This window comes from Barbus barbus (genome assembly GCF_936440315.1).
Source record: "Barbus barbus genome assembly, chromosome: 46".
Taxonomy (NCBI): domain Eukaryota; kingdom Metazoa; phylum Chordata; class Actinopteri; order Cypriniformes; family Cyprinidae; genus Barbus; species Barbus barbus.
Window position 1 is genome coordinate 18,764,426 of NC_136724.1, and position 24,221 is coordinate 18,788,646.

The following is a 24,221-nucleotide window of genomic DNA, read 5'->3' on the forward strand; positions in this document are numbered from 1 at the left end:
GATTAATGGATTGGCACTTGGTTTGTCTAAAAACAAATGAAAAACACTACATAGACAAATAAACAGCATAAAAAACTTGATTTTCACTACAGGGGGACTTTAATGCATCAAGATAAACTAAATTAAATAAGTTTATAAACTGAATAAATAAGTTTACATTTTTTATATTTTATTTTATTTTAGTCAAAATGAATTAATTATTTTGTTTATTTATTTGTTGTTGTTGTTATAGTTTTAGGTAACTCACATACCTATATTTCACATAATTTCACCTACCGGTAGTTCATGGGAGGGGATTATTCTAATAGTGAATTCCCTAGGAATGATTGGAATTCATGAACATACACATTTAACTATCAAAGTTTTTGAGTTTTTTGAAAAGGTCCATTTTATGCACACACTCAAAAAACTTTTTTTAACTTATTTAAAAAAAAAAGGAATGCTTTAACTTAGTTTAAAACTAAACAAACATATTATTGGACATCATAACTGAACTAACTAACTAGCCTAGTCTTTATCTTTATTGAAAATACATAAAATTACACTTGATTTCAACATTTACTTTCCTAATGCAGTCCCATGCAAAGCATACTGGGAACTACACATCCACTGCCCAGGTAGTTATGAAATTACATAATGAAATGAAGTTGTGACAAAATGTTCAATATTGTGTTGCTTCAGCTAATTTGAACAAAGTAATTTGAACAAACAACAAAAATGAATTTTTTGGAGTGCATATTTCAATGTATTTACTCATAGGAAAGTTTTGTGAATAAGGCAATATTGTGTTCACAAAAACTGTAAGAGCAGTGTTTTGAAATAATTTCCACCCTTTTCTTTTTTATTTTAGTTGACAGCGTCTGTATTCATAGGCATGCATGATCTATTTAATTACTAAGAGGGGGAGGTCTGGTCACTCATAATATGACTGTTGACGGATGTCTATGAGTAATCCCCTTACTGACCTCACCTTCACTCAACATCTCTGCCTCTGTTAACCCCACACCCCCCTCACACATACACATAACATTCAAGTATGTCACCCTGATTTAGATTACAGTGATGTTTCTTTCAATCAGCTATGCGTCGGAAGCTTTTACATTCGTTCTGAACATCTATTCTGTCTAAAGGTGCTTTAGCTAAGAATTTATGAGATGCTTACATCCAATATTTCTCGCCTCACTCTGGGCTGATGCCTGTTGTACGGGACAGATGAAGACGCAAAGCGCCGTAGGATTCCGATCGCGGACTGCCCTCTGACCCTGGGCACATCTGTGCGGTTCAGGCCGCCTCTGATGATGGATTAAGAGTCTTTAATCAGAGCGTCTGGGGAGAACTTGGCAATCTGAGCCAGGCCAATTCACCAGCCCCATACAGCCATGCATCATTACAACACAGATATCCTCCGACCTCCCCTCGCCTGCCTCCCTCAGACCCGACACATTAAGATTTAAATACATCCCTCATCCGCCACGCTACACATTCAGCAATCGAAGAAGATCACGAACCCTTGTTTTTCCAGAATGATAATACTGAAACACAAGCTGTTCACTGCAGTGGTGTGAAAGGGATGGGAAACAAGACAACAGATTGGCTGTGTAAAGCCAGATTCGTGAGTTTTGCTTAAAACAAATTCCTGCAGCGATACTCCATCAGAGAGAGCCATGTCGTCTGCATGGTCATGGCTGCCGTGTGTTGAGCTCGGCTGTCAGGCTTATAAGGGATTTTCTGGTGCTTGCGCTGAGATGCTTTGTAAACTGTAGTGGGTATCTGCAGATGAATAGGCTTATTTATTTTTGTCTTTGCATTTTACAATGGTTTCAATGACTCTTTTCCCAACAAATTAAGTAAATTTTTAAGAAACACCGATTATTGTCAAACTTGTAGAGTGGTTTTACCCATCATATAATACAAAGTTAAATTGAAAATGATCTCAATTTAATTCCTGAATTTGAATTAAGGTAGTGAATTTGAACGTAGTGAAGATACATAGATAGATTGCATTGTGTTAAGATATAAGTCATATCTTATTACAAAAATCTATATTTATTTATATATTTAAGATATATTTTAACATTTAATCAATTAACTTTTGTGGACCAGGGTGGAGGAACACCTAGTTTCCTGAAATGCATTACCTGTGTTCTATTTCTTTGAATTGCAATTCAATAAATTCCACTTCTAGTGCTGTATGATACCTTCATCATTATCAGTTTTATTATTTAAGTATTTTGATTAGGTATGCTGCTTTTACAGATTCTACATTTTAGCTTCTTAATCTTATTTGAAAGAGCTAGAATGAAAAACACTTTGGTGCTGGTAAAGGTATGCTCAAGGAGAAATTAAGGAATATTTTGGTTTCATTTTAGCTGAATCTCCTTGACATTTATCTCACAACTCTCCCCAGAGTCTACCTTTATTATCACCAATACAATACACAAGTTTCATACAGATTTATACAGCAGCCTGTTGATTTATCATTTTTATTAACGGAGTGTCTATTTACACTAAGTGCAAATAGCCCGTCTTGTTGGCAAAGGCTATTTACACTAACTCCGCCCACTAACGTGTGATTGGGTTAGTCAACATTAAAAAAAGAAGCTAGTTCAACATCAGCTTCAGTGGCGTAGATGGTAAGGTTCGAGTTCGAGCCCACCTTTTGCCAAACATTTTTTTCTCCCTTTTCAAACCTCATATCGCATCAGAAAGGCATTTATTTTCAATAAAAATTAAGGAAATAATCAAAAAGTTGAAAATAAAGTATCGGGTAGGGTTAGGGTAGGTGTAGGGAGGGCTTTATTGTCCCAATAAGGTGGCATCCATTTAATAAATTTGAATTAAAATTATAATTTACACTCTGTTTACTGTTTTATAATGTACTACAATACTGAGGTGCAGATAATTGCCACTATTTGCAATAAGTAGTATAAATAGCAGAAAATCTTGCTATTTTAACAGTGTAAATAGAATCTATAGCTATTTGCACTTAGTGTAAATAGCATATCGTTAAAAAATACTGCTATTTTCACTTGGTGTAAATATAATCCATTTCTATTTGCACTTAGTGTAAATAGCATCTGTCACTAAAAAAATATGCTATTTGCACTTGGTGTAAATAGCATCTATCGCTATTTACACTTAGTGCAAATAGCCGCTGCCTTTTATTAAACTTGTTTCTTTTGATCAAGCACCTTCATACTTTTATACGTCTTTTTTTGCTTGTCAAATGTCATGTATGTTTTACATGAGCTATACTAGAAAAAAATAAACCTGTTTGTCGAGTAGAAATTTTGAAATTCCCAGATTCTTATTGGGTTGAATTTAATGCAGCATCAGCCCAGAATGCCTCTCCAGTTTTTATAGCTTTTCTTTACCTTGTGATTAGTTCACTGACCCCTGAATAATATGAATGTCTTGGGACTTACAATCTGTAATAGCTTGTGACTGCTGCACAAAACAAAAGTGGGACAACTAAATGTTCTTTAAATTGTTAAATGAATTGTAGATACAGTGTTGTAATTTCAGTGGCAATGTTTGGCTTTAGGGTCATTCAGATTTATTCCAATTTAGCTCCTCACTGCATCCTGCTAACATTGTTGTTTAGCAAATGTGAAACTCTGATAATTGTAAGCCTAGAGCCGTAGACAACATCCACAGTCCTCTTTTTAGAGTAAAGAATATCCATTAAATATCCACCAAGGCCACTTGAATTGTCATGTTTGTAGCTCATTAGCGGTTGAGTGAGAGGGTTAATATGGTGCAGGTTGTTACCAACTGTTTTTAGTAAGTATTGTTACATCTAGTTGAACTCAGAGGAGTCTGTTGGTTTCTCAGATGGTCATCTTCGGCTCCCCAAAGCATTAAACTGTCCCTGAATGTAACTTCTCTGGCTGTCAAGTCCATGCAGTTTAGCAAAAAGCAATAGTTGCACAGATCTGTCTCAGAGAGATTGCACTCACTTCTCACTTCCTGTGCTGTTCTGCGGAGCAGTTGTCTGTGTTTGTCAGGAGGCAATTAGAGTCAGCACACAAGATGCCCTGTTTCATTTATCTCAGATTCAGAGTGAGGTACGATACTCAGGCCTCACCTTGTCAGCCTATGACATGCAACTGTTCACAGCCAATCACAAAGAGACAGAACTGGCTGAAGTAATCACTTTACAGTAGTTGGAGAAGTAAACACTTTACAGAGAAGGGGAAATTTGTCTTTACCTTGATGAGGTGGAGAGGCAGATGCAGTGAGATTGGTGATACATGCTGTGGAGAGACAAAAAAAATACAAAGCAAGTGAAGGGAAGTAAAGTATACAGAAAAGGGTAATGCGGAAGTAAATCAAAATCTCGAAGATACCTTAAAGGAACAGTCATCATTTACTCACCCTTATGTGATTGCAAACCTGTACGATCTTCTTTCTTCTGTGGAACACAAATAAGGGTATTTTTAAGGACATTTGATTGTTTGAACATTTTGAAAATGATTTTGGACTGTTTTTGCTCATTGACTTTCATTGTATGGACAAAAAGAAGACTTTTTTCCCTTTTTGTGTTCCACAGAAGAAAACCTGCAGGTTTTGGAATGACATGAGGTTGAGTAAATGATGACAATTTTTTCCTCACCTCAGGAATTCTTTAATTTTGGTTGATGTCTATATCCAGTTTGAAGCTTGTTTTTCAGAGACACACAGGCAGCAGATGGCCAAGTAGATCAGGACTGAAAGAAACAAAGGTATCTAAGAACCTAGCATCCTAAAAAGTGAAATGAGAGCAGGGTTCTTTTAAATATTTTGGAAAACTCTTTTGAACCAACTTTCTATCTAAAATAAGGGAAAGCCTACAGCATTGAATCAACTACAAAAAGAGAAACAGTCAGGCAAACCCCAAAACCTCAAACCCATCATCAAAATTCAGACAACATCGTCAACAAAATTACTGATGGATAGTAAAAAGTACAGATAAAGGACAGAATAGTAACACTGTGCTGGCCAGGATGTGTTAGTTTGAAAAAATTTTTTATTAACTGGATGTTTGAAAGCAGCACTACCCAGCACTGCAGTTTTCCCATCTGCTTCAAAAGCTCAGCCATTGTTCCTCGAAAAGCCCAAGATACCTCTCCTGAATGGCTACAGACCTGAGTTCTGCATTTAGGGACTTGAGCCCATTTCAAAACTATAGCACTTTGCTGTGCTCCAAGTCCTTTGCAATAGACACAGCAAATGACTATATTTTGGTTTAAGTTTTTATTCAATCTTAGGTTGCTCCAAACCCATTTGATTTTCTTCCTCCTGTGGAACACAAAAGGTAATTTAAAAAAATGTTCAGTTAGTACATATGGCTTGTGCACTATATTCCAAGTCTTCTGAAGCAATGAAGTACCCCAGTTACTCGGTGTTCAATTTGTTGTTGCATTGTTTAGTATAAGTCTGTTTGCCTCCTCATCTTTACTATTTGCACAATGGTTTTTATACGCTGACATGAGCAAATAATTATTTTAGTGAGAGTTTTGACCTTGTTCTCTGTGTTACAATAACACCTGCACATTTAATTAAACATAATTACTTCACTTACTTAGCTCGATTACAGGCCATTCTGTCTTCGCTCAGACTGTTGTGGTTGGATCAGCATGCTTAGCCGTGCATGTGTAAGCTTCATTTGGAGATAATTGCTAATAATTATCCCCTGATAAGTCAATACGGCACAAGGCGGCTTGAGAACCATTGCTGTTTTGCTGTCAGTTTCCAAACTGGCACAAGAGCAGATAAGATATGAAATGATGAAGACGAGTTCTTTTTTCAAGAGGTCAGTTGAAAGGGGGACCATTTAAAGAGAGAAACTACGATGTTGTTTGTGCTCTTATTGTCAATCAGGCTTCCATTATTTTGGAGGTCACAGACTCTGCGCTTTAGGCTAGTATTTAAATAAAAGATAAATAAATAAATCAGTATTAACAGCATGTTCTGCCTCCTGCCTTTCAAGGAGGACATTCCGCATTTAAACCTTTTTGTTAGACTCAAAGCTAAATGAACAAAAACCTCCTTCATTATTCTTCTTTGTAGGAAGTTAGCCATCTGTTTGACCACACACCTTAATTACTAGAATTAAACATTTATTTCTACACAATGACTGCCACATTTTTTCCAAGGAATAGTTCTCAAAATAAGCAAAAGAAGATTCTAGCATCATGTTGTTCCAAATCTGTATGCCTTTTATTCTGTAGAACACTTTTAAAATCATTGGGTGAACAATTCCTTCACACATCTCGAGGTGTCAATGAATATACACATTTGAGAATGAAATTTAAAGGTCAAGATGGAGGGCAAGATTTTCAGTAAATAACAAATTTCAGTCTTTGACCGCATTGACTTCAGAATACTTGTAATAGGGTGTCGATTTTTGGGCTTGACAGCCATTATTGTATTGAAAAGAATGTCTTGGACAACACATAACACATAAAACTCCACAGAAGTGAGAAAGTCAGGTTTGGAACAACATCGGGTTGAGTAATAGCAGAACTTTGGTTCGACATATTTCTTTAAAGGGATAGTCCACTAAATATATATAAAAAAAAAAAAAGAATATCTGCAATCATTTACTCACCCTCATGTCATTCCAAACCTGTAAGATATTTTGGTATGTTGCTGATGTGTTGATAACCATATGTTTCAGGTTCCATCGACGGTAGTTTTTTAAATATTTTCATCCACACTATGAAATTCAATGGGACCAACATTCTTTAAAATATTTTCTTTTATGTTCCACAGAAAAAAGAAATACAGGTTTGGAAAGACATGAAGGTGTGCAAATGATGATCTGATTTTCCTCTTTGAGTAGACAGTCCTTTCAACAACATATTAGACTGTTGTGGAAACTCACAAGCGGAATGCACATACACATTTACTGTAATCCTTCATCAGAGAGAGGTAGTGTTTGCGAATATGGCATAGCCTGGTTAAATTAAGACCGACAGTTTCTATGGTGGAGCCCTGGAAGAGCAGCTTTGGCATTAAAGTCTAATTAAATATATATTTTTTTACTGCGCTTCTCCTTGAGGCAGCTATTGCACCTCGTCTCCCCTAGTGACCAGACTGGAACGAGAATGTTTCGTTTCTGTTAGCGATGCTACCATGCCGACTGCAAAGAGACCCAGCGGGCCCTTGCTGTGTCCCCTTCATTATATCAGCAGCACAGCTCTGCCTCGTATCAACACCTTGATTAATATGTTACTGGTGATAAGAGATATGAAGGTCAAGCTACAAGGAGTACGGCGTGGAATCTGAGACCTCCACCTCAACTGAACAAGGAGGCCTCATCAGAATGCCACACATGCCTTTTACTTCTTGCAGCTCGATGGCTTTGTTTTGTTCAGTCACTGGACCAGCCTTGTTAGTGCAGGCTGGTGAGCCATTCATTTCAATGCATAGTTCTTACTGAATAAGTACCTCTTTGCCCACTTGAAATGTTGCATGTCACTGTAAAACCCCTGTTTTTATGGTTTTTACTCTTGTGTGGTTTTAATATGTCTCAGAAGTCTATTACTTGCTGTTTATATGCAGTTTAATGACCCACTAAAATATCAGGGACTAATTTGCATTATATGTAATTATTTGGTGGGAGATTTTATGTGCAAGCTTGCTGACATTTCACAGAAGCAACAGATTCATGCTTGGCTGACAGGTGACAGTTTTAAAGAGGATGTCCTAGAATCTTGAGATTTGACATGCCCTTCTGTTAAATAAAAAAAAAAAAAAACTATAAATAATGAGATGCAAATCAGGGTGTCTGGAGAATAATGCCCTCTCATTTATTCTGCCCGTGTATACCTGTGGGAACTGAGCAGTCATTTGTCACTTCCAAATGTGATTCGGTGCATCACATTTATCAGCCCCTGCACGCGCATCTCTTTGGACACACCGGTTTTAATGGTTTTAATAATGCTCCTCTGTGCCCACGCAGGGCAGACCGTACACCTGCGTGAGAAAGAGAGACGGCAGACATCAAGAGCCTGGTTATGCCCGTAATCCGTGAGGAGCCTCAGTCTGGAAAAAGTTAGATCAAAGACTAGCGACTGATCAGCTTTTGATTTTTTTACAGTGTTACTTTAGTGTGTTAGAATGATGCTGTGAAGCTTTAAAGGAATTCAGTTTTTTCCTAACTTAATGGATGCCATATGTGACATGATGTTTATTGCTGAAAAGTATTATTTCAGCTATAATAATCATGTAAAATATTTATAGTGATACATTTACTTTGGAGCCATGTGGACTAAGTACTTATATATTTATATTCACTTCCATCAATCATTTATATGTATAAATTCTGTTTTCTATTTCCATTTTTATTAATATTTTTGTATTCCCTTACTCCACAAAATTGATTCATGGGAGTCACACTTAATCACATACATAGTCGTGTTGGGGAAACAAAGTGGATTATGATTATGGCTTTATATAGTTTATGATACAGATACAGATGAAGTTAAAGACAATTGTGTTATTCAGTAAATGAGTTGAAACATATTTGTGCAAGTGATGGTCAATTTCTTTTGAAATTAAGAGCAAGAATCACAGGTGAACTGAAAAACGGACACACATAAACAAGTTAAGCTACTCTATTCTAGCTGCAGAACAGTTTCACATAACTGCATCACATTTCTTTACGTCAGTACTGCATGTGTGCCACAGAAATATCCATCTTTTGCTGGCATACAAAATCAATTTCCGTGCGTAGAGAGGAAACGGGGGAGCAAACCTCCCTGCATGTGTATGTGAGACAAATGCTTGCTGGGGTTTGTCCTCAGTGGCCATACTAAATTTATTACCAACAACATTTAAAACATGACTGCCTCTTAGGATTTAAAACTTTCACAAGTGCTGTAGAATTTATTTATATTAAATAGAATGCATATAGCAAAAAATCTGTAAATAATCAAAGCGTGCAACATACAGTATATGCCAAATGTACAGCACTTATTTTTTTAATTAAGTTTTCTTTCTCTCATTGCAAGTGTGACCTGTATGTAATTATTTATTTTCCAATGGGATAATTATAAATAACCTATCTTTCGAGAGGAAAGAAAAAGCATAAAAATAATTATGGGGATTTTGCAGAATCCTTGACACCATCTGCAAGGTTTTGAAGTCACATTCTGGAAGCTTCAGAATACCCCCACATGCAGATGCACGTTTACTTGAAATGCAAATAATTTGCAAGGTCACTCTGATCTCTAAGTGCTGGTTCCTATTTTTTTTCCCTCTCGGGTGTAATTGAACTCGATTGAAAATCCACAAGGGCATATGTTTTATTTCTTTTTTTTCTTTTCTTTCACCGTGACAGGTGCAAGTGCAACCTTCACGCCAACAGCTGCATCTATGACAAAGAGAGACTGACTTGCGAGTGTGAGCACAACACCACGGGGCCTGACTGTGGCCGCTGTAAGAGGAATTATCAGGCCAGAGCTTGGAGCGCAGGATCCTATCTCCCCATCCCCAAGGGCACAGCAAATATCTGTGAGTACACACAGACGCACACACACACACACACACACACACACACACACACACACACACACGCGTAGACACACATTCCCATTCCACTTACTGGAAAGAACAATGCGGGCTCTGTGTTTGTGGATAACAAGGCTCACATGTCCTTTTACTTTGACCATAAACCATCTCTCTTACTGCTGTCCTACCTTTCACAATGTGCTCATGGTGTCTCCCCAGAAGCCATTACCCTACTTCCAGTTTAAAACCAGGTCCTCACAGGAACTCTGACACCAAATGCTGAACAACAAAATCACTTCTAAACTTTAAGAAGATTTATCAAATATCCTTTTTTTAAACATTTATTTTTGTTGAATTACAAACTAAATGCTTGTTACCGTGTACTGCACTGAGATAAAGTCCAAAAGGTGGTGGTGGTAATATAGTAATGTTATCAATTGTGATTTGATACACACTGGGGTCCATTAGATCCCAAAATATTTAAGTGAAATGTGAATTTCTGAAGTTTGATTTTTTTTTTATATTATTTGATAAAAGTCCAAAAAGAAAATACAAACAAAAAAACAAAAACAAGAAAGAAAGTCACACAGGTTTGAAATTGCATATGGGTAAGTAAATGATGGCATAGCTCCGCTTTTGGGTGAACTATTGCTTTAGGGAGTGTTTCCCCTTCCAAAAGATGCAGAATACTTGTAGGACCTGTCTTTCAAAGAATGTAGTGCATGTCAAATGTTAGAACTATAACAGAAGGACAGTTAGCCTTTAGAAAACCAGTGCTGTCTGTAATTCCAGCTGGAGGACTACACCACCACTGCAGTTAAATTCAAATGGCAGGAGACAACGCCTTCAATCCAACACGCAGAATTTTTGCCCAGAAGTAAACTAGCACTATTAAACACTCACCATATGCTTCTGGGACTAAAGCAGCAGCACATACCACAGATAAGACCTTAGCATGCACAGAAACTGTGTGCATGCCAAAACTTTCTTTTCAGTCCTCAGCAGATTTGTCTTTGTGTTTCTGTGTGTGCGCATGTGTGTGTGTGTGTGCGTGCGCGCGCATGTGTGTGTGTGTTTGTATATTCATGTGTTTGAGTGGAGCAACGCGTGCCTCCTGGCAGCTGTTGTACCTCATGACTCTCTAGGAGCCGGTGGAGTGTTTTGAAGGACTGAGATTGACAGGACATTATTAAAAAAAAGCCAGGACAGACTCTGAACCCACTATAAAACACAGCCTCACCTTAAACCCCTCATTATGGTCCTGTGTGAGTAGAGTGAGAAATCCATAACATAATAATGCTGCAAAAGACAGGCTCTTAGATCATTCCCTTTGGATTAAAAATAATTAGATTAAACAATAATATTATTTCAGAAAGAAGAAAGGCAGTTTGTCATTTTAAAACCAATTGCAGCTGATTTTACAACAGTTCTATGTGCTTGACACCATGTGGTAGGGCAATGGAGACAAATGGGGTAAATGAAAAAAACTAGCAGTACAAATAGGCCAGTAATCTGCTATTTTTATCCTATAGCTAAGTAGTATTATATACTACTAGTATATGCATACATAGAACAAAGGCAATAATCCAACACATTCTAAAAATTACACACTAAAATGAATGAAGCATTAGGTCATACTAATTTTAGCAATTAAAAGAAGTATTTTATAGGTTTATCTATATATTTTTTTATTTAGTGAAAGTTCATTTAAATTTTTTCAATTTGTTTGCAATCCTTATAGATTGTCGCACACACACACACACACACACACATTGGGTTTCCATGTTTTATGTGGACATTCAGTAGGCATAATGATTTTATACTGTGCAAACTGTATTTTCTATCGCCCTACTCCAACCCTACACCTAAACCGCTATCCCTTACAGAAAACTTTCTGCATTTTTAGATTTTCAAAAAACTTCATTTTGTGTGATTTATAATCTTGTCTCCTCATGGGGACCAAAAAAATGTCACCACAAGGACACGGATTTCGGATATTGCCAACTTTGTGGGGACATTTTGTCCTCATAACGTAGGGTTTACCAAGACCACACACAGACACACATATATATATATATATATATATATATATATATATATATATATACTGTATATGTAATTTATAGTATTTAGCAGTACCGCTTCCGTTTTTATCTGTGTAGGGCCGAGTAATTCCTGTTAGTCTGAGTGGGTCAGACAAACCAGGAAAAGAGCTTGAGATTGAGGAAAGATTGTTGGATATCACTCTTCGTCAAAGCGCACTCACACTTCTGGGAAGTGGCTAGGTTCTCGCTTCACATCGGAACGGCGAGTCGGAGAGCGATCAGTTCAAGAATTAGCCATGACAGACCATTTCTGCTCTGGAGGAGAGGGGAAGTGATGAGGGCGCCCCCATTTTCTCCCTCCTGGAAAAGGTGGCAATGGGACTCACACATAATGTTCTGGCCCGTACTGATCTGAATCTAAAATGCCTTCTTAAACTTGACTAATGTTTGTGTGTTTTATAGCTTGTCAGATTGATGTAGGGTTTCATGACGTGAGTCAAAATAAGGTCTGATCCGCACCGTGCCTGCTGTTTCCCAAACACAGGGCGATCAGCAACTCCCCGTTTACATTTAAAAATGCGCCGAGAGGATTAACAAGCGATTCTAATTGTTTTCCATGTCTCTGCTGAGTAATAATCTGTAGTTTAAGACAGCACTTCTTTACAGAGAACTGACTAATTCCTCTTGTCCTGGCAGGATTAAACTGTGCAAATGAAACTTCAAATCAGCCCGGTCTGGCCTTGTAAATTACTCGCGATCAAAGCACTTAAAGAGAGAGATGTGTCCCGACACGGTTTCAGTAAAGGTTTTTATCGCTCCTCATTGACCTCGGCTTCAGTCCGCGAGGATAAAAGCTGAACATGATATAAGCTTTTATGCGACTTATTGATTTTGCAGCTTTTTAACATTTAATTATTTGGATACAAAATTCCACTCGGCATACAGCAGGAGCCACGAAAATCACGCTTGAGCGAGATCCAGCAGGGGAGGAGATTCATAATACCTCATTTACTTCCGTTCAGCCTAGCTAGCAAAGACAGCCCAACACATCTGGAGATGACAGTCGCAATGAGAGTAAATTATTATCAACGGTGCCGTAGTGTACGACTGATGGCTGGTTTTGTTTTTTAATTAGTTTCATAAGTATAGGGCTGCCAGATGTCAGTGTGTTTCCCTGCCGTTGTTCGGCGTCCTTGAATCAAACGGTTCGTTCCTGGGCTGATACTATAACAGCTGTACCCTTCCTCCCCCGCCTGCCATCCTCAGACATGCAAACTTTCTTATAGAAAGAACATACACTCGGAGAGGAAGACGATTCCAGCCTCAGAACACGTTCTGTTCCGTAGAAGGTGTTTGCCTTTCTTGTTGTGTAACATGAACAATCTTGAAGTGTAATTAAGCGTGTCCTCAATCCTCGTTCTACTGCCGTACGGATGCTCTAATTAGTGCTATCTGAAGGGCCAGGTGGCCATCTTGTCTTCTCCCAGAAGAGGAGAGTTATTTTGTACCGTTTGTGTTATCTAATTATTCATTTTAACATCTCCACCCTGGCTGCATATCCTCCACAACCCCCACGGTTTCCATTTCCATCTTGACTCTCGTAGTGTCAGCTCCGAAAGCATATTACGCTCGCTCTCTCTTTCTATCTTTTTTCTCATTCTTTGTTTTGTGTTATGTTCTCCTTATTCCCCCATGAGACCTGGTTTGTTTACTCTGCCTTTTCCACATCTTTCTGTGTGCTGCCGCAACGGTAATCTCTCTTTCAAATATTTGTTTCTTCCATCACTGAATTTTCCGCCGTGCGTCGCATTCCCAGAATCTTAACTGTGACTGTGACTCATCGCAGTCACTTTTTCATACTTGGCATCTCCCGTACAAATCTATTCACTCTGCCCTGTAAGACGTTCAGATGGAGGCACCGTTACTGTAGCGGAGGTTGGACGACAAGTTCTACCGGTGTGGATTGTCACGTTTCCTTCCGTTTGAGGCACACAGTTGCTTGTGCATGTCACGGCTCACATCCCGGTAGAAAACGGATGATGGATAGCCAGAAGATGTAAGCAGCCAGGGAGAGTAATTACAAACTTTGCCTAGGGTAGAAATTTTGTAGATAAGCGTTACCTAAATGTCCAGGTGGATGGAAAAAGCAAACAGATGAGACTCTGTGAAGGTCAGGATGTTGTTCTACCAGAACAACAATGAGGCCTCCAGCAATTCAACTAGCTTCGTTTCCAACATGAAACATTAAATAAAGCATCACAGAGGGTTTTGTCCTTTCGCTGGCGATGGAAATGGGCAGTTAAGGAACAGATTGGCTTTCAAATGAGAAAAAAGGAAAGTCGTCACAATTTTTGTGCCGTCCAGCGGGAATCCCTCAAGCTGGATGACTTGGCAGGCGAGTGAGTGTGTTATGTAGGGCAGGACAGATCTGGTATCTTGCCCAGGTTGGGTTAATTACGTCCCGTCAACCTCTGGGAGGAAGCCTGAAAAATTAACTGTCAGTATAACATGTGTTTAGGTGTGTGTGGGTGGATTTTTTCCCCCAAGAGACTGTCTATTCTTTATCATTCTGTGCAGGTTCATACAAGATTGAAGGAGTATTTTGACAGCATAATTGCTTGATTGAAAGAAAAGGGTCTTATTAACTTATGGAAAGGTGGATTTGCACAAAATCCAAAAAGGAAGTATTTGTTTAAATAGAAGGAACATAGAATAAGTATATTCAGGCATATTTATAATATGTATTATATTAACCCCCAGAGTTCATATTACTGCCCTAAGATACTAAAAATGTAATGCACCTTTAATGAGTAGATATGGTACACAATTTTCTCTTTCACACTTCCCCAGAAGGTACAAATTGTTCACATTCTATGAATGTGAAAAATTTCATGTCAGATAATATTTCAGGTGTGTTAAACAGCCAATAGCATAAAAATGTCAACCTAACATGTAAAATAAGGAATGGGTAAAATGGAAAAATCTTCCAGGATGTGTATTCATTTACCGCACACACTCCTGCCCATCAATTGTTGATCCTGGAGACTCGAGTAACCCCAGAGTACAGAAGTTCAGATGGTAAAAATCAATGGAGTATGCAATAAACATAAGCAGCCTAATGTGTTTCTGCATCAGGCTTCACAATTCGATTCCTGCTCCCCGACATAATGGAGAGTTCCAGCAGGTGAGGGGGGTTGAAAACCACTGTGATTGAAAGATAATCTAATGATATGACACATGATATTTTGCGTCCGTCTCAGGCGGACGACTGCCCAACTCAAAAGAGGAGAGATGAATAAATAAATAAATTAAAAAAGAGGTTGAATTGCACTTACATGAATCGTGAGGATGAATGTGCACCATGACTAAAAGCCTGACTGTATTTAAAGCAAAGAGAGCGGACAGTTTGCTATGAGAGGTGCTGTGTTACACTCTTGATGCTGTTTAGGGTATATCCAGACGTCTGTATGTGTTTCTGTGGTGTCAGATGCAGCATCAACATAAGCCATAATTTTTCCTTCATGACTTGAATTTTTTTTTTTAAATCATAGACTCGCATTGAAAGAGGGAGCCAAGTGTCATCTAAGTAAATAATTGAATAAATCTCCCAGGGGAAAAAAAACTAAAAAAACAGTACACCCTTCCAACCACTTTTTTCCCCAGAAAAAAAGAGAGCGAGAAGGTATTGCTATTGCACTGTTTATATAATTTGGCATAAAGCAGGAGGTTTCAAACTGGGGAATGGGCACCCCCTGGAGTCCACAAGTGGGTGCTATGGGTGGGTCAGCAAAATATTTTAGGGGATGGAAACTGTGAAAATGGAACTAAAACTCCCATGTGCTATAGTTTGCATATAAGATTTGAATTAGAGAAGCGTGCAAGATTTCTCACTTCTTAAATGAAAATCGAGCAGGATCTCTTCAAGGAAAGTCTCTCATTTGTACTGGCAGATCTAAATACCAGGGCATGATGTTAGAGTTTATATTTCCCTATGCAGTTTGTACTCTCCACTTTCTTCCCTCTTGCTATCTTTCTGACTCAGCCTTCACACGTGTTCATCGGAGGTGCCTGCAGCCTTTTATTTTCCTAGTCATTTCTCAGCCCTCCTTCCAAAGGTCATAAATTTGGCTCTTAACTGTCCCTGTGAAGCAGTGATCAGGGAGGGAGATTAGATGGCACACACTAGATCAATGGCACATGGCAGGGGCATGATCAGTTCTCTTTCTGCAACCAGACCATTGTCTCCAACAGTTCTCCATTGTGTAGGAAATCCTCCATTCACTGTTTTGGTCCTCTTGATTGAGAAACATGGCACCTCCCCCTTTTATTTATTTATTTATTTTTCATTTATTAAGAAAGCTGATAAAACACTACAAGTTCTTTCTTTTGAATTTGCTCTTTAAAAAAAATGTTGTTATTTCTCTGCTGTTATTTGACACAAAAAAAACAAGATTACGTTTTGTGGATTGTAGATGTTTTTATTAATATTTGTATTATTATATAAATAATATTTTAATAGACATAATTATCAGTATTTTGTTTGTTATTATTGCATTTTATTACGTTTTTAAATTGCTATTTGTTGTATTGCTAGTGCTATTGTTGCTAATATAATCTTTTCTCTCATCTCTCTTCCAGGTCTGCCAAATAGTGTTGGTCCAGTTAGTAAGTAAACAAACTCATAGATCTATATCAACAGGAAGTGTGAGATGAACAGCTTTGCTTCTCACTTCACCTCAGGTCCACTTCTGGTTAAACATGTATTTCTGATTTTCATTAGATCTATCGGATATAAACTGCGCAACCTAATCTGATTGGTTTGGAAATTAATTAGAATAGGGCTTAGTTAAACTATTTATAGAAAACTAGTTTTCTATTGTTAAGTTTATAGATGGACTAATTCAAATGCTGACTTTGCATGTATTATAAATGCTACAGGGGATGTAAAGCAGTTCAGGATCTCGTACGAAGTAGAAAGTTCTCATATTATCATTTTAATATGAGAAATGCAGGTCTATGTGGTATTATCTGGTCCTGCCAGGGGCCTCATAAGCCAGCAGACAGATAGAGTTACAGGCGCAGTGAGGTTGAATGTGAAAACTGGAGCCACAGCGTTATTGAACATGTCAGAATGCATGTAGAGCCCTGAATATTTCCACACGCTTCACTTCTCCTGGGTCCAGGACAAATATACACATTTCCTCTTTGGATAGATTGGTATAATATATCACAGGTGTATGGAATAACATTACACAAATCAAATATTCAATAATGAACATTGGAATTATTACAAGAGTGAATGAAGTCTGATTTGTATATAAATTACAGTTTAATGTTACCAGTGACCATCTGAAACTGGTGAACACAGCAAAAAAAAATCTTGCACTAAAAGTTGCACTTTTAATCAGAACTGTATGTCAAACCAAGTGGACACTCCCTTCTCCTCTCCTCAAGTGTGTTTTGTATTTGGCCGTATAGCATGGCCTGTGCTGTGCCATTTCTGCATGGGCTCATTCCATTATTTCTTATTCAAACGTCATGCTACTGTACCATAAACATTCACTCACTGTCCTCATGGTGAATTTACACACCTCCATCCAGGAAGACACAAAGAGGTGACACTCACAATGCAACCAGGGTCCCAAACAGCTCGATGTTACTTTAGCACCAAAAGCATCCTCTGACCATCACTATAACAATTATAAACACCATTCTCTCTTCCTTCACAAAACTATAGCGAGCGCTTGTAAAGAGTGTCCTTGAGGACAGAGATGTTATGCCCGAGACTGAAAAAGAAAACACTGCAGTTTCCTCAGAGTTGCTTGAGGGTAATTGAATTCTTTATTGACTTTTCCCAATTCTATTTCAAGTTTATTAAGCCTGCCAGAATTGCCTAATGCAGGCATTAGAGCAAAATTAATATTTTAAGATGAGATTTTGGCTGTACAGGATTGCATTTCATTACTGGGATGGCATTTATTAAAATCTGTCACTTCTCATTTATCCAATTTTTATCCAAATTTTCACTAACAAAAACATTAATGAAGAGCAGATGCAATGAGCATCACTCCTAATCACTTGCTAATACGGAACACATTTTATATCAGTAATAAAGCTCCCAGCATGGTCCCATGGGTATCACAACAGTGGCTTCTGTGTGTGTGAGTGTCATGGAATGTGATGAGAGAGGACAGCTGGATTTGTCCATCACTCAGAGGTCAGATCTGTTCCAAACTGATAGTGACTCCAATGGTTGTCCATTGCTGCTTGCTCACACTTTGTGTCTCACTTGATTCAAAAATTAATAGAAAACTTCCATTAAAAAGGGTTGTGGAAAAAGTGTTTCTCCAAATATTGGATTAGATTGATGGATCCAAATTGTGCATTTATTTATTCATTCATTAATTTATTTACTTTATAAATGAAAGCTAAAGACTAAGAATTGTTTGAAATAGTTGTAATTTTTGAATGAGATTGAATAACAAACAAAGCAAATTTATTGATGAGATGATGCTGACAAACCAAGGACTAATCTAAAGAAAGAGAAGCACTTTATGATGTTGACACACCCTGAACTCACATTATCTTATTAATCTTACAGAAATAATTTGCTTTTCATCTTTAATTTCTTTCATAAAATATTACCGGAGCTTGAACTGAAAACTCATAGTGAAGTTCATGGAATTCCCCAAATCACATGGAAAACGAGTAATTTCTCCCGATGTGATTGGACATAGAGGCCATTTCATAATGGGTCTTCAAGATGGGTTTCCTCTGCCAGTAAACTGCAAGTGCATGTTTTCTGAGTCCCCAACCACCATGCTATGTCCCTGGTGAAAATCTAATTCAAATTAATAGACGTGTCCTCACTGGAATTCCTGCACCCTGTCCACGTTTCACGTGCCCACACACTGAGGTCAACCACGAAGCAGCACATAAGGGACTTAACCATGTTTGTGTTGGATGGATGGAGCGTTTGGTTTGGTCCTCTCACTTTAGTGCTGCCTCTGAGATTGACACGAGACTGCTCCATTCCAAGCCCTAATATTTCCACCTCTAAGGAAATGAATTGTATGTAATTATGAGGATATTCTCATCAAATCGTAATTTCAATTGATAGCTATTTTTTGTCATACAGAACCACACTTCAAATGAATCAATTTGATAAACTGAACAAGCATCTCAAGCAACCATGAATACATACATCCAGTCTCACACCCAAAAGACTGACATGATTTCCCCTGATCACTGTCAGCCGTCATTCCCATGTATTAATATAGAGTAAGCCATAAAACAAAAAGCTCAATTACATACAATCTCTAGAGATGATCTGTGATTGGTCTATTGGTTGCTTGTTCTCATCGAGCCTATCAGCTCAACTTTATGAATGACCCATCTGGAGATGTGTGTAGCTGTTTATGTGTACATGAGTCCAAACTGGACACGTCCTAGTGCATCTGACATCCGACAGCCAGTGCATTCAGTTAACACCTGATTTCTCCTGTATGCATGCAGTTCGGCAGAACATTTCATCCCTAGGTGTCGCTAACCGAAATCAAGGTAGGGTACATTTTTAACTTGGATACAATTTCCTTTGATCTGACTCACAGAACGATATTTAGGCTGATGTAAGATTGAAACAGATTCAGCAGAAGTTTGCTGACAGCTAGTCTTTTTTGTATATTTGTTGTACTGAATCATTCCAGATGGACAAACGTCTTATTTTTGCCTTTTCTCTTTCACATACCAGTTCCTGACATGTCTGAAAGCTGTGAGATTTTTGAGCAATCAGCATTTCTAAGAAACAAGCTGAACAGCCATAAAGACACACACAGATGATTTAAAGCTTTACGCCCTCCATTTTAATTAGGCGTGGTGCTCTCTCTTGGGCCCTCTCAATATTTTCTCAGCCCTGCTGGGGAGTTTTCATGGCTGTTTTAGGTAGACTCATTCAAGGTAATCCATTGCGCAGATGTCCAAAAAGAAGCATCACGCAAACAACGGCCCTGAGTAAACAGCGTTTTTGATTGAATTGGGGGTTGGAGGTTAGTAAAGGACATAATGCTCATTGCCCCTTGGTTTGTTTTGTGACTGCACGATGAGCTGATAACTTTGGGATTGTTCTGAGCCCTGTTGTTCTGCTGCTGTGTCGGGCTGGCAGCGGGACGTGGGGATCTAAGCCTTACGCGCTCTCACACAAGAAGCCTGGGAAGCTCAACTACACTAATGCCAGCTGAGCAGTTTCTGCCAGCAACGCAGGCTTTTTCTTTTCTAAAGCCATCTAAACTTCCAAACCAAAGCAGCTGCAGGGAATGGAACGTGCGCAAATTTGTCTTCTTTTTGTATCTTTTTTATCATTTCTGGCAGAGTAACAGGATTAGTCTAAATTCTTGTTTTATTCATGCTTTTGGTAAAGAAAGATTGTAATGTTTATAACATCATTCAGGTTTCTGTTGACTTAATATGTTTTTATTTTATTTATTTTGTCTTTATTTTGTCTAGTAGCTCCTCAAGTTGCTTTATCAACCGTTCCTTCTGTACAAGTTGCAAACAGTAAGAGAGGTAGGAGGACTCAATTCATATACTCTCACTATTCTGTGTCAGTGTATGTTGTCCGAATTATCCCCTTCACCATGCCCTCAATGAATCCCGAGTGGATCCTGTACCTCCTGTACTTGCAGAACACCTAGCCCTGACCCTACTATTCCCACTTTGCATAGTATCAAATAAAAGATACTGATATTAGTGCAATTGTTTACTTTGTTTTATGATTAGCTCCATCCTGAATCATCATGGAAGCTCTGTACCGAATGTTTTAGAGACCCAAGTCTTTGAAAATTGAGACAACAAAGATTTTACTTGATGAATCAGGAGGGAAGTGTTCAAATCATGTTGACTTTGTCAGATTAACGGGTTATATACAGTCAATGTTGCTGATCCCAGTGTAGATGAGAACATTGAATCTGATATAATTCCGCAGTGGCTCACAGACGAGAAGCCTGTCAATTGTTTGTTAAAGTGGGCCCTCTAAAACATTTTCCAGGCAGAATGATTGACATATCCAGGCAGCTTTAGAGATCGCTTTACAGGAGATATGTCTGTCTCAACTCCTCCAGTCGAGGGATGGGGGAAAAGGCTGCAGAGGAGGCCTGACCTCAATCCAGATCTCGATAATGAGAAGTCCTCCATTTCTCCCGAAAGCCCTGGAATCATCTCAAGAGGGAGGTACCTGCAGGCTTTATGAGCGTAACTCAGATTTGTCAGACCCGTTGGGTTGAAGGTGCTGGCCAGTTGGTTGACCAAGCATCCCTAGCAGGTCAGGGTAATGCCATCAGTTTATGTTATGCTATGCCAAGAGCAGCATCCGAGCATCGAGATTCAACTTCACTTTGAAACTAGGACAGACTCCTTGCGGGTCCCGGATAAACGTTGTTTGGTTTCTTTGGAGGCTATGGGGAAATAGATAGGAAGTTATTTCTGATTTGCTTGTGCTATTTCTCATTTTGGAGCTGACAGAATCGATACTGAAAAAAAATGCTTTGTCTTTCATTTTTATCGTAGTAGTTCTGTGGAGAGGATACAGTTTGTGTACCCGTTTTCGACCTGAGAGGCTTTGTTATTTCGGGTGCATAGAAAATAGAAGCCATTGTTTTATTCCCGTGTTTGAAAGTTCCAGCTCCTTCACTACACCCTTCCATCATTTCTGTGAAACAACTCTCCATGAGCAATAGAATATAAATACAGCGGATGTAAATTTCAAATCGCACGTGCACTTGCATTCTGTCGAGGTTGAAAATTACATCTGCTCGTGTTTGATTTCCATGTAACATTCCTGTTCTTATTTTCCTCTCCATCGCTGTGGTTTGCTCGAGGCCAACTCTCTAATAACAACACCGCTTCTCCATTCATCTTAAGGTGATCTTACATCTAACACCGCTTCTGCTGTTTCAGACCATCCAAACCTTGCATGCCATGGTGCTGCCCCTATTCTGCAGCGCCGCCGTGACTCGCACACACTTATCCTAAACACAGCTACATCTCTCTCCCCTTTTTGCAAGACTGTGAATGTTTCAGTCACTCCAATCGCTGCAGTTACATCGAGGTGCTAAACACCGTCATTTGCGTGAGCTGTAAGCACAACACTAGAGGGCAGCACTGCCAGCTGTGCAAGCTTGGATACTACCGCAATGCCTCAGCAGAGCTGGACGATGAGAATGTTTGCATAGGTCAGTCCTCCAGCACTCCCATCCACCAACACAGCTTATCGCACATCACATTCCCCCCAAATCTGCCATCTGGCCTTCTGTTTCTATTGCTCCATCATCCTCCATCTCTTCACTCCCTTCTCTGTGTCTGTCCATCCCTCTGTCGTCACCCGAGTCTCTTCACGCATGCTTGTGTGCACGAGCAAAGTCACGTTGATCCACATCCCTCCAGTCTTTGACGACAAGACCAGCAAGTATGACATGTTGATCCACAGCAGATTAGGACAGAAGACTTTGTTCGTTACAAAGCCAATAAAAGAAAAAGAAAAAGGTAGAGCAGAGAACAAAAAAACAAAAGCCAGACAGGTGTCATTGTGAGACAGAGGTGATGTCTGCCATCACACTTCCCCAGTGAGGTGTCTGGGAGGGCTCGCACCCACAGAAAAAGGTGCTGCATGTTGCATATGTCACTCTCGGAAAGAAGAAGCAAGAGAAAGAAGAGAGCGAGAGAGGTGTCTGGGAGAAGGTCACGACTGTGTGACTTACACACACATCTTTAGGTGTTACAGGTCACAGACTCTGACCTCCACTTCAACCAAGCAATATCTGTAGTCACAGGAGGGCCACAGAACTGTCAAAATATGTGAAGAGTGCATCTTGGGAGAGGTTTATGTTAGTGTTTTAGCAAACCATTAATAATTAATAAGCATTAATGTCTTTACTTAGAAATGAAACACGTATCTTCTCTGTAGCAAAACCTTAAGGCTATGTTCACACTTGTAAAGTGTTCTGCTGTGCTAGGCATCTGAAAACACTGATGAATTTATGAAAAGAAGTAGGAGAGTTTTAAAAGGAATGATTAGTTTTTAAGAACAAATGTGCAGTCGTAATCAGAAATGCCATTACACACATCAGAGTTTCAGGCTACACGTCCAAGTTCTTCTGAGAAAGCACAAGAGAATTAATCAGATTCTCTTTTGAATTGATAATATTAAAACTGTTGCATATTTAATAACCCTCAGTAGCTCAGCATCTGCGCAAATCATTTGTCATCTTTGTAGATATCCAAGAAATGCAGGTTTTGAATGGCACGTCAGCACCATAAGCAGACCTCAGTTAATTGGCCAGATGTCTTTGGGTGATCCATGACCTGGATAGTTACTGACGTTGCCAAAAACTTATAGCCAACATGAAATCAGAATGGACTATTTACTTGGATAAAATCAAGTCAAACTCGGTATCTTGATTCATACATCATTAAAATTAATGCAAATTCCATTTAATGCAGACTTTAATAAAATGGTAACCTTCAAGGACATTTTCTGTAGTATCAAAGGATTTAATTATGATTATCAGTGTTATCAGTATTTGAGTTGAATGCACTTATGGACAGCAAGCGAATTGGCTAATCAGGAAACCATGTGACTGTCTTTGTTTCTCTTTTGTATGTTCCCTTCATTCATGCCACTCATTGTTGATGCTAAACTACATATAGAAATATGTTTTCAGAAAAGTATTCCGAATACACAGTGCAGTCGCTCAGTAATGGTCTACGCTTTTGCATTATGGGACTTCCAAGATGTTGAACATTCACAAACATTTGTTTTCCTTATTAAACTAAATGCCATTGTTTCCATTTTCCACCCTTACTTACCTTCCCCAGCTGATGCTTCTCATTTTATTCCCTTGAAATTGTAGATGTGAGGTAAATATTCAGTTTTAGGGGTTATAAATCTGTCCTTTGTAGACTAGCAATGTGCATGAAGGAGGCAGCAGAGGCCCATTTTGAGCGAAAATGCTTTTTTTGTTGAAAACAGAGGGACTTTATTCATGAGCTGATCTGAGGCTGAAGACCGCAGACCCCATCTCTCCACTGTGTGTATGTGTGTGTCTTGTTTTTACAGACTGTAATTGTAATCCCTTTGGCTCAGACACTGATCGCTGTAATGGCACAGGATATTGTAAATGTAAGGAGGGAGCGACAGGGGCTAAGTGCCATGAGTGTCTGCCAGGATATTTGTGGGACAATGGCTGCAAATGTAAGTAGAACCTCCACCCAACCTGCAGCTTCAGTCCCCTGCTCTCTTTTGCGTTTCTCTTTCTCTACCCCTCCCTCCTTTATTCTCTCCCTCTTTCTATTTTCTCTGTTTTGCTGCTTCTTTTTGGCTTACCCGAGAATGAGCAGCTTGATTTGCTTACAGCACTTGGAAACAAAAAAAAAAACTTGGACTGACTTCCATTCGAGGCTCAGTCACACCTGTTATGCTGCCTTGTTAGTGGTTTAACTGCAGAATTTATTTTGAGGGAATTATTCTAATCATTTATTAGCATTGTTTTTATTAATAGTATTATTGTAGAACTTTTCTCAAGCACAGAGATAAACCACGCAAACAATCCTCGGGCTCAATCCCATGCACGTGCATTTGTGGAGATAAACACAGGCAGCTGAGCTAATATTTGGAGTGAGCAGAAC

The 24,221-nt window shown here is 38.8% G+C and overlaps 1 protein-coding gene across 7 annotated transcripts in view; it reads left to right on the forward strand.

The window, feature by feature from the left end:
• LOC306865230 (netrin-G1-like) overlaps nucleotides 1-24,221 on the forward strand; it is a 75,919-nt gene that overhangs the window by 45,579 nt on the left and 6,119 nt on the right. The window contains exons 3-7 of one of the 7 annotated variants that reach the window (XM_079409711.1): nucleotides 9,329-9,501; nucleotides 16,182-16,208; nucleotides 19,059-19,103; nucleotides 20,049-20,105; nucleotides 23,653-23,787. In XM_079409711.1, the coding sequence (XP_079265837.1) occupies nucleotides 9,329-9,501; nucleotides 16,182-16,208; nucleotides 19,059-19,103; nucleotides 20,049-20,105; nucleotides 23,653-23,787 (437 nt within the window). Of the gene's footprint in view, nucleotides 1-9,328; nucleotides 9,506-16,181; nucleotides 16,209-19,058; nucleotides 19,104-20,048; nucleotides 20,106-21,575; nucleotides 21,770-23,652; nucleotides 23,788-24,221 lie in introns of all 7 variants that reach the window. The other 6 variants (XM_079409708.1, XM_079409712.1, XM_079409710.1 and 3 more) reach the window with 6 other exon arrangements.